The sequence below is a fragment of the Coturnix japonica genome, chromosome 25, assembly GCF_001577835.2.
Source record: "Coturnix japonica isolate 7356 chromosome 25, Coturnix japonica 2.1, whole genome shotgun sequence".
NCBI lineage: Eukaryota > Metazoa > Chordata > Aves > Galliformes > Phasianidae > Coturnix > Coturnix japonica.
This window is the reverse complement of record NC_029540.1, coordinates 1,694,038-1,705,240: the sequence shown is the minus strand read 5'-3', so window position 1 is coordinate 1,705,240 and position 11,203 is coordinate 1,694,038. Positions and strand designations below refer to the sequence as shown.

General features: G+C 57.9%; 1 protein-coding gene and 1 long non-coding RNA gene across 2 annotated transcripts; both read right to left on the bottom strand.

Annotated features, from left to right (window-relative positions):
- Positions 1-69: 69 nt before the first annotated feature.
- Positions 70-4,376, bottom strand: FDPS (farnesyl diphosphate synthase). Its single transcript, XM_015884618.2, is given in 9 exon segments — positions 70-1,789; positions 2,406-2,540; positions 2,621-2,698; positions 2,796-2,868; positions 3,013-3,073; positions 3,076-3,100; positions 3,276-3,398; positions 3,966-4,046; positions 4,131-4,376. Coding segments are annotated over 9 exon segments (972 nt in total). The 5' UTR covers positions 4,326-4,376; the 3' UTR covers positions 70-1,588.
- A 691-nt stretch (positions 4,377-5,067) lies between these two features.
- Positions 5,068-5,906, bottom strand: LOC116654398. The gene is made up of 3 exons (XR_004309630.1): positions 5,282-5,906; positions 5,224-5,239; positions 5,068-5,085 (listed from the first exon to the last, which is right to left on the bottom strand). It is a non-coding gene; the product is annotated as an uncharacterized LOC116654398 (long non-coding RNA).
- Between the last annotated feature and the right edge of the window lie 5,297 nt (positions 5,907-11,203).

Sequence of the window (11,203 nt, the reverse complement as noted above, 5' to 3'; positions counted from 1 at the left end):
AGAAGGAGGGGGGGGGGATGGGGAGAGATCCGCCCTCAGCGCCGCATCGTCTCGACCAGAAGAAGCAGCACGGCAATAAATTACATTTATTGACACACGGCATCAAAATGAGGCACCCGAACCGTGATAACGGGACGAGGAAGCACCGGGAGGACCGGGGCTGCAAAGCCAACACAACCCAACACAACCCCGGGGCTGCCAACCCAACCCAATTCAACCCAATGGGAGGAGGAAGGACTGGAGCTGCAAAGCCAACCCAACTCAACCCAATGGGAGGAGGAAGCACCGGGGGGACCGGGGCTGCAAAGCCATCCCAACCCAACCCAATGCAACTCAACCCAATGGGAGGAGGAAGGACCGGAGCTGCAAAGCCAACCCAACTCAACCCAACCCAACCCAATGGGAGGAGGAAGCACCGGGGGGACCGGGGCTGCAAAGCCATCCCAACCCAACCCAACCCAATCCAACGGGAGGAGGAAGGACTGGGGGGACCGGGGCTACATAGCCATCCCAACCCAACTTAACCCAATGGGAGGAGGAAGGACCGGAGCTGCAAAGCCATCCCAACCCAACCCAATGCAACCCAACCCAACCCAATGGGAGGAGGAATCACTTGGGGGGTCAGGGGCTGCAAAGCCAACCCAACCCAATCCAACTCAACCCAATCCAACTCAACCCAATCCAACTCAACTCAACCCAATGGGAGGAGGAAGGACTGAAGCTGCAAAGTCAACCCAACTCAACCCAACTCAACCCAGCCCAACCCAACAGGAGGAGGAAGCACCGGGTGGACCGGGGCTGTAAAGCCAACACAACCCAACCCAGTGCAACTCAACCCAATCCAACAGGAGGAGGAAGGACCGGGGGGACTGGGACTACATAGCCATCCCAACCCAACCCAACTCAACTCAACCCAATGGGAGGAGGAAGGACCGGAGCTGCAAAGCCAACCCAACTGAACCCAACCCAGTGCAACCCAACCCAACCCAATGGGAGGAGGAATCACCGGGGGGTCAGGGGCTGCAAAGCCAACCCAACCCAACCCAATGCAACCCAACCCAACTCAACCCAATCCAACTCAACTCAACCCAACGGGAGGAGGAAGGACTGAAGCTGCAAAGTCAACCCAACTCAACTCAACTCAACCCAGCCCAACCCAACGGGAGGAGGAAGCACCGGGGGGACTGGGGCTACAAAGCCAACACAACCCAACCCAATGCAACCCAACCCAATCCAACGGGAGGAGGAAGGACTGGGGGGACTGGGGCTACATAGCCATCCCAACCCAACCCAACTCAACTCCACCCAATGGGAGGAGGAAGGACCGGAGCTGCAAAGCCAACCCAACTGAACCCAACCCAGTGCAACCCAACCCATCCCAACCCAACCCAATGGGAGGAGGAATCACTGGGGGGTCAGGGGCTGCAAAGCCATCCCAACCCAACCCAAATCAACCCAACCCAATGGGAGGAGGATGCACCGGGGGGACCGGGGCTGTAAAGCCAATTCAACTCAACCCAATGCAACCCAACCCATCCCAACCCAACCCAACGTGGAGCTCCGAGCCCCATTGCCGGCCCGACCCCGCTCATTTCTGGCGCTTATAGATCTTCCGTGCCAGGCCGAGGAAAATCTCCTTTGGGAGGCGGTTCGAGCGCTTGTCGATCAGCTCCTGCAGGCGCTGGTAACTGCTCTCCTCGTACTGCTGGAACGCGGCCCTCATCCCCACGCTCTCATAGAGCTCCTTCACTTTTGCCACCTTCTCGGGCTCCTTACGGCCGTAGTTCTCCTGCAGGCACAGAGGTGGAGGGGCTGCGTGGGGCTGCTGCAGCCCTGCGTGATGTGGGTGCAATAAGGGCCAGCCCAGGTGGTTGTATGGACTGGGGGGAGATCCCCCTGCAGACATGGGGGTCTGCAGGGAGAAGGAGGCGATCGGACCCCTCTATTCAGCTCATCAGGCCCCATTGGCAGTGCTGCAGCCAGGCCTGGGGCACACAGCATGGGAAGGATGTGGAGCTCATGGAGCAGGTCCAGAGGGGGCACTGGGATGGTCAGAGGGATGAGGACCTCATTGTGGGCATCCAGTATTTGAGGGGAGCAAATAAACTGGAAGGGGAACGGCTGTTTGTGAGGGTGGGCTGCTATAGGACAAGGGGGGGATGGTGTTAAACTGAGATAAGGCAGGTTTAGGTTGGACCTTAAGATGTTGGTGATACATTGGAACATATTGCCCAAGGAGGCTGTGGATGCCCCATCCCTGCAGGCATTCAAGGCCAGGCTGGATGTGGCTCTGGGCTGCTGGTTGGTGACCCTGCACACAGCAGGGGGTTGGAGCTGGATGAGCATTGGGGTCCCTTTCAACCCAGGCCATTCTATGTCTATTCTATTCTATGGGGTTGTTGTACCTCCAGGAGCTGCCGCTGCTCCGGCGTGACGCGCTGCAGGCACTGAACCACCAACCAGCTGCATTTGTTGTCCTGGATGTCGGTGCCCACCTTCCCCGTCAGCTCCGGGTCCCCAAAGCAATCCAGGTAATCATCCTGCACAGGGATGGGAAGGTCGGCCCCACAACTGCTGTGTGACAGAGGGGCAATATGGAATTGGGGGGGGGGGCTCCTACCTGGATCTGGAAGTATTCCCCCATCTCCAGCAAGATGGCTTTGGCATTCTCGTGTTCTTCCTTACTGTCAATCCCAGCCTTAAAACAAGGGGGGGAAGCAAAAAGCTTTTAGTATCTGTGTGTTTTTAATGCCTTGATGTTGTGTAGCAGCCCAGCCCCTTCCTGCAGGACTCACCATATACATGGCAGCAGCTACAGGTAGGTAGAAGGAATAGAAGGCCGTCTTGTACTTTACAATGGCTTTGTACCTATGGTGGGGGGTAAAAGGCTCTGAGTGCTGCTCAGCACAGCAGGGAGGGGGGCAGCATCTCCCTCTGTACACCCCCAGGTCCTGGCAGTGAATGAGGTTACAAGGGACAGCGATCAGAGCCGTCTCCCTTTGGTTTCTTTACCTCTCCTCAGTGAAGAGGCTCAAATCCACTTTGGAGATGGGAGGTGGGATGAGACCGAGCACTGCCCCAGCTCCGTCTGGTAGCCGGTCTGAAGGAGGAGGATTTAAGGATGAAAACAGTCAAAAACCTCCATTTCCAGCCCAATCTCAGCTCCTCCCACACATGGAGGAAGGACCCCTGGGGGGGGGGGGGGTGGTTGGATGCTCATGGACTTGAGAAGCCAGAGATTAAAGCTGAGGGGGGGTCCAGGGGGGGGGTCTCACCTGCAGGAAGAGCTCCAGTAAATGCACATAATACGGCTGCTGCCCGCAGTACTTCTTTAACATTCTATATACAGAGGACTCGAGGAGGAAGGCGTCGTTGATGGCATCCAAACCGATCCCCTCCTGCATGGGGGGGGCATGAAGTGGTCATAGTGCAGCCCACCCTGCAGCCCCCAACCCCAGATAGAGGGCAGCCCCCAACCCCAGGTAAAGAGCAGCCCCCAACCCCAGGTTGAAGGCAGCCCCCAACCCCAGGTAAAGGGCAGCCCCCAGCCCCAGGTTGATGACAGCCCCCAGCCCCAGATAGAGGGCAGCTCCCAACCCCAGATAAAGAGCAGCCCCCAGCCCCAGGTTGATGGCAGTCCCCAGCCCCAGGTAGAGGGCAGCCCCCAACCCCAGGCTGATGGCAGCCCCTAACCCCAGGTAAAGAGCAGCCCCCAGCCCCAGGTAAAGAGCAGCCCCCAGCCCCAGGTTGATGGCAGCCCCCAACCCCAGATAGAGGGCAGCCCCCAACCCCAGATAGAGGGCAGCCCCCAACCCCAGGTTGATGGCAGCCCCCAACCCCAGATAGAGGGCAGCCCCCAACCTCAGACAGAAGGCAGCCCCCAACCCCAGGTTTATGGCAGCCCCCAACCCCAGGCTGATGGCAGCCCCCAGCCCCAGTTTGATGGCAGCCCCCATTGCTCCCACCTTCTTATACCAGCACAGCTGCCCCCGCCGCGTCAGGGACTGATCCATGATATCATCAGCCACCAAGAAGAAGGCCTGGAACTGAGAGAGGTGCATAAGGGGGGGGGTCCACAGGGACCCCATTACAACCCCAACCTGCAGCGCAGCCCATGGCTGAGCACTCACCAGCTCAATGCACCAGCCCACGGCCATGGCACAGCGCAGACTGTCAGCATCATTCTGCCCCGACAGCTCCCGGAACGCGGCCACCACCGTCAGCCCACGGTTCAGCTTCCCACCAGGTACATTGTACTGCAGCACCTGTAAAAGGGGGGGCAATACCTGCAGCTCCTGGTACCCAGCGATCCCAGAACCCACCATGTCCCACTGGTCCCAGAACCTATTGATCCCAATACCTGCCAATCCCAGTACCCACTGATCCCAGTACCCACCAGACCCAGTACCCACTGGTACCGGTATGTATTGATCCCAATACTTGCCAATCCCAATACCCACTGGTCCCATTGGTCCCAGTACCCACTGGTCCCAGTACCCACCATGTCCCATTGGTCCCAGTACCTATTGATCCCAATACCTGCCATTCCTGGTACCCACTGGTCCCAGTATGTGCTGATCTCAGTACTCACCAGTCCCAATACCTACCGATCCCATTAGACACTGGTCCCAGTACCCACCATGTCCCACTGGTCCCAGTACCTATTGATCCCAATACCTGCTAATCCCAGTACCCTCTGGTCCCAATACCTACAGTTCCCAGGGCACACCAGTCCTGGTACCCACCAGTCCCAGTACCTACCAGTCCCATTGGTCCCAGTACCCACCATGTCCTGCTGGTCCCAGTACCTATTGATCCTAATACCTGCCGGTCCCAATACCTGCTGCTCCCAGGGCACACTAGTCCATGTACCCAGCAGTCCCACTACCCACCAGTCCCATTGATCCCAGTACCCATTGATCCCAGTACACACCGGTCCCACTGGTCCCAGAACCTATTGATCCCAATACCTACCAATCCCAGTACCCACTAGTCCCAGTGCCCACCATGTCCCACTGGTCCCACTACCCACTGGTTCCACTGGTTCCATTACCCACTGGTCCCAGTACCTATTGACCCCAATACCTGCCAATCCCAGTACCCACCAGTCCTGGTACCTGCTGGTCCCAGTATCTACTGATCTCAGTACCCACTGGTCCCAGTACCTACCGATCCCATTAGACACCGGTCCCAGTACCCACCATGTCCCACTGGTCCCAATACCTATTGATCCCAATACCTATTGATCCCAATACCCACCATGTCCCACTGGTCCCAGTACCTATTGACCCCAATACCTATTGACCCCAATACCTACTGATCCCAATACCTACTGATCCCAATACCTACTGATCCCAATACCTATCGACCCCAACACCTATCGACCCCAACACCTATCGACCCCAACACCTATCGACCCCAATACCTACTGATCCCAACACCTATTGACCCCAATACCTACTGACCCCAACACCTACTGACCCCAACACCTACTGACCCCAACACCTATTGACCCCAATACCCCCCAGTCCCAATACCTATTGACCCCAACACCTACTGATCCCAATACCTATTGACCCCAACACCTATTGACCCCAACACCTATTGACCCCAACACCTATCGATCCCAATACCTATCGACCCCAATACCTATCGACCCCAATACCTATTGATCCCAATACCTATTGATCCCAACATCTATTGATCCCAACATCTATTGATCCCAATACCTATCGACCCCAACACCTATTGATCCCAATACCTATCGACCCCAATACCTATTGATCCCAATACCTATCGACCCCAATACCTATCGACCCCAATACCTATCGATCCCAATACCTATCGACCCCAATACCTATCGACCCCAATACCTATTGACCCCAATACCTATTGATCCCAATACCTATTGAGTGGCACCATTTGTGTGAGTGGGCCCTGAGATAGATGCACCACTTATTTGGTCGGGGCAGAGATATCCGCCGCCAACTGCTCGTGGATGGGGCACCCGGTATGGATTTTCGTGCACCTCCTTTGGACATGATGTGGGAGGAAGGGGCTGTCTCTTGCGCTGGGGTTACAGTTGTGGCATTGTGGGGAGCGAATTCTCCTGAACTGACTGGCTGGCGCGGTTGAGCCCTGGCATTTGTGGTGAGCTCTTACGCTTCAGCCTGGTCACGTGTGTGACGTTACGAGGATTTCTCGCGCCACTTCTCTAACTCTGGGGTGCAGGAGAGGGTGCGACCACTATGTGGAAGGCTTCGCTGGCCAGGTTGTCCTTATTGTTGGGTAAGGCGGGGAACGCCTGGCTAGTTGGGTGCGGGCAGAAACTTGGCCCACTTTATGGGTCAGGAGGTTGGCACCTTCTGTGGTGCGGGAGGTGGCACTGTATGAGGGCCACGCGGGAGTATAATCCTGGTACGCCCTCTCGGGTTTCCGTTCTATGCGGGCGGGCTAGTTGAGATTACTCGCGCCCCCTCTTGTGGGTGCGGTACATTGGTGGGAACCTCCTATTCTCGGGGCAGGAGGTGGAACTTGTGGAGGCAGCGAGGTGGTCGGCTCCTCTGTGGAGGCGGGAGGGTTGGATGTTGTCTCGGCGGTTGCACTCTTCGTGGGAATCGGTTAGTTCACCAGAACGCAGGGAATTCGGGGCCCATGCTCATTGAGGTGGAAAGGACGACGACGGCTAGCCTTTTGTGTCGGCGACGCCGACAAGGATTTCGGCAAACTTGGTGGTGGGCCCCGAGCGTGCGGCCAGGTTCGGGGTGGGTTAAGGAGAGGTGAGGGCGAGGTTGCTCGGGGGGACAGGCGACGATGTGTGTTGCTTTGAGCTGCTGGAGATTTGTTGGGGGCGCTGCGCAGGAGTCTGGGCATAGAGCGTATGTGTCGAGCGCACAGGAGAGCGATTGTGATGGGCCAAAGTTTATGGTGAATAAGGAGAGCGAGGGCGGGAGAGGCTGAGCAGCTCTTTTGTGGAGGTTCGGGTGAGAGAGCGATACTGTGATGTCGAGGGCGTCCGAGCCTGGGGAGGGAGGGCGAGCGTTGGTGCGCGGAGGTCCAAGATGGCATCCTTTCCACTGATTTCGGGGCCCACGAGCGGTCCCATCTCACATGCGCATATTCATTCTTGGCCGGAGTCCATCGGCCGGAGCTCGCGCAGCTGCCTGATGTTCACTGCGATGGCCACTTGTGGGGCCTCCGATTTACACATACGACCATTGCCCACTCTCCTTCCTATTTCGTGGGACACGCGCATTGGCCACTTCGCTGGCGCCGACTCCGCAGTCCGATGCGCTGCCGTTGCCATCTCTGGTTGGGCGGCCATGCTGCCAGCAAAGTGGGGCGGCAGGTTGCCCTTGTTGGGGCCGGCAGGTGCCATTTCGTGGGGTGGCATTCGGAACTCTGCTCTAGGGAGTGCGCAGTTGGCTAATTCTGCCTGGGTGCCCGCAGCACAGTGCTTCTTGTCCCGAGCGCAGCAGATAGTGGCCTTGTGTTGGCGCCGCACGCCGATTTTTGCCCAATGCTCCATAGTGGGTCAGGAGGAGGAAGTTGGTCAGTCAGTGACACTTGTGGGGCAGGAGGTGGATTATTTGGGGGGGAGGAGGCAGTGGTGTGGACAAATGTGGCACTTGTGGGGCATGAGCTGGCACTTGTGGGGCAGAAATTGGCACTTATGGGGCAGGAGGATGTCTTTGTCGGTCAGGAGGTGGCACTTGTGGGGCAGGAAGTGGATGACGTAGTGCAGGAGCTGCACTTGTGAAGCATGAGCTGGCACATGTGGGGCAGGAATTGCACTTGTGGGGCAGGTGGTGGCACTTGTTGGGTGGGAGGTGGACGATGTGGGGCAGGATGTGGCACACGTTGCCAGGAGTCGGCACTTGTGTGGCGGGATGTTGAAGTTGTGGGGCGGGAGGTGGCACTTGTGGAACAGGTATTGTCACTTGTGGGGGAGGAGGTGGATGATGTGGGGCAGGAGGTGGCACCTGTGGGGCAAGAGGTGGCACTTGTGGGCAGATGGCGATGTATGATGATGAGAGTAGGGACAAGTGGGATGAGGAGGAAGGAGATTTAGGAGGAGATAAGTTGCTGGTGCCATCGGGTGTGAATACCGGGAAACGCATAAAAAGAATACAGACTTCCCATACTACACCCTCCCATCATGACCCACCATCCATCAATAATTCCCATCCATCGCCACCCCATCCCATCAAATACCATCTAAATATACCATCCCACCCCATTCCCATCCCATCCACCCATCACCATTTCTCCCTTCCCATCCCTGGGTCCCCTCCATCCTCCTCCCCTCTACGGGGGCCCATCCCACCCCTCCGCTCATACCCTCCCCATCCCTCCCTCCACCCCCCTTTCCATCCCCACTCCGTCCTCTATCTACCATCCCCCCATTATCCTTCCCCATCCTCCCCTCCTACCACTCCCCCTTCATCCCCCCCCCAACCCACCATCTCTTACCCCATCCCCTCCCTCCAAACCCCCTCCACACCCACTTTCCATCCCCTCCATTCACCCCCATCCCTCCTCCATCCCCCCCTCCATCCCCTCACACTTCCACCCCCCCTCCTCCCCCACCTCTATCACTCACCCCTCCACCCCCCTTCATCCTCTTCCCTCCATCCCCATCATTCCCCCCCCCACCTCTGCCCCCCTACCTCTCCTCCATCCCCCCACTGCTCCATCCCCCTCCTTCTTTCCCCCCCCTTCCTCCCATCCCTTCACTCCCCTTCCATCCCCCCATCATCCCCCTCCATCCCCTCCGCTCCATCCCCTGCCACTTCCACCCCCCCCTCTTCCCCCCCTCTATCCCCACTCATCCCCCTCCCTTCTTTCCCCCCCTCCATTCTCCCCCCTTCCATTCCACCCCATCCCCACCCCACCCCCGCCCCTACGGGTTAATAACAGGGAGAATGGGGAAAATCGAATTCAGATTAACATCACATTAATCCCGGAGCCCAAATGAACGGGGGGGGCTCTGCTGCTTCCGCTCCTTCCGTGGCTGTGTAGGACGGGTCCCCCCCCCTTTTACCCCCCTCGGGGTCCCTATGGGTTCCATGCTGGGACCTCTGTGGCCTCATTGCTCCCCCCCTCCCCCTTCTCTAATCCGCATTGAAGGAGATTCGCAAACCCGGCTCTGATTCTCCTTTTATTACGGAACCCCCCATTTCTGTCCAACCGCCGACAACAACAACAGCGACAAAAAAAAAAGGAATAATTAATTAATAATAATAATTAATTAATAATAAAAAAAACCAAACAAACAACCCCCAAAACGAAACCGAACGAACCCTCTGCGGATATAAACTAACAAGCTCTGTACAGCGACTGCCGCCAAGCCCCGCCCGGGGGGGGGGGGGGAGGAGAGGGGGTTGGGTCTTTTGGTGATGGCACAAGGGTGTCCTCATCCCCTCCCCCCTTTATACTGTCCAAACAACCCATAAGGGTCGCAGTCTCCCCTTTACCCCCGACCCCTATATCTTCCAAACATCCCATAGGGTCGCGGTCCGCTTCTTCCCCCCTTATACTCCATACACCCCTATAGGTCACGGGTCCCTCTTCTCCCCCGCCCTTATACTCCATACAACCCCATAGGGTCGCCGTTCCCCTTACCCCCCTTTAACTCCAAACACCCCCATAGGGTCGGTCCCCCTTATCCCCCATTTCCTTCCATACAACCCAAGGGTCGCGGTCCGCCTTCTCCCCCCCTTACTCCATAACAACCATAGGGTCACGGTTCCCCCTTCCCCCCCCTCTTATACTCCAAACAACCCCATAGGGTCGCAGTCCCCCTTTCCCCCCCTTTACTCCAAACACCCATAAGAGGGTCGTCCATCCCCCTTTACCCCCCCCCTTTACTCCCATACACCCGCTATAGGGTCGGGTCCCTTCTTCCCCCCCTCCCTTATACTCCATACAACCCCATAGGGTCTCGGTCCCTTTCCCCACCCCCTTAACTTCCAAACAACCCCATAGGGTCGCAGTCTCCCTTCCCCCCCCTTTACTCCACACAACCCCGTAGGGTGGCAGTCCGCCTTTTCCCCCCCCTTAACTCATACTACCATAGGGTCGCCGTCCCCCTTGTCCCCCCCTTTACTCCATACCCAAAACCCCCCCGCATAAAGGGGTCCTCCGCCCCTTTCTCCCCCCCTTTACTCCAAACACCCCCATAGGGTTGCCGGTTCCCCCTTCCCCCCCCCCCCCCCTTTATCCAACAACCCATAGGGTCGCCGTCCCCCTTTACCCCGACACTTGTACTCCCAAAAGATCCCATAGGGTCACGGTCCACCTTCTCCCCACCTTATACTCCAAACAACCCCATAGGGTCGCAGTCCACCTTCCCCCCCTTATACTCCACAACCCCATAGGGTCGCCGTCCCTTCCCCCCCCTTTACGTCCATACAAACCCCATAGGGTCACGGTCCCCTCCCCCCCCCTTATGACTCCAAACACCCCATAGGGTGCAGTCCCCTTCCCCCCCCCCTTAAACTCCAAACAACCCCAAGGTGTCGCTGGTCCTCCCCTTCCCCCACACCCCCTTATAACTCCCAAACAACCCATAAGGGTCGCCGTCCCCCTTTCCCCCCCCCCTTTACTCCACCAGCACCCCCATAAGGGCTAGGGTCCATCCTTCCCCCCTTTAATTACTCCAAAACACCCCCCATTAGGGTCGCAGTCGCCCTTTCCCCCCCCTTAAACTCCAAACAACCCCATAGGTCGCCGGTCCCTTCCCCCCCCTTACTCTTTACAACCCATACAGGGTCGCGGTCCCCCTTTCCCCCCCCCCTTTACTCAAGACAACCCAAGGGTCACCGGGTCCTTCCTTCCCCCCCTTATACTCCTCCCACAACCCCCATAGGGTTATCGGTCCTCCTTCCCCCCTTAACCAAAACCCCCATAGGGTCGCCGTCCCCCTGTTCCCCCCCCTTTACTCCATAAAACCCATAGGATGTCGCAGTCCCCTTTCCCCCCCCGCTTATTACTCCAAATAACCCATGGGTCGCAGTCCCCCTTCCCACAACCCCTTATACTCCAAACACCCCCCATAGGGCCGCGGTCCGCCTTCCCCCCCTCTTATACTCCAAACACCCCATAGGCGCCGTCCCCCTTCCCCGCCCCCTTTCTCCTCCACCATAGGTCGCGGTCCCCTTCCCCCCCCCTTAAACCTTCCAACAACCCATCCGGGTTCGCC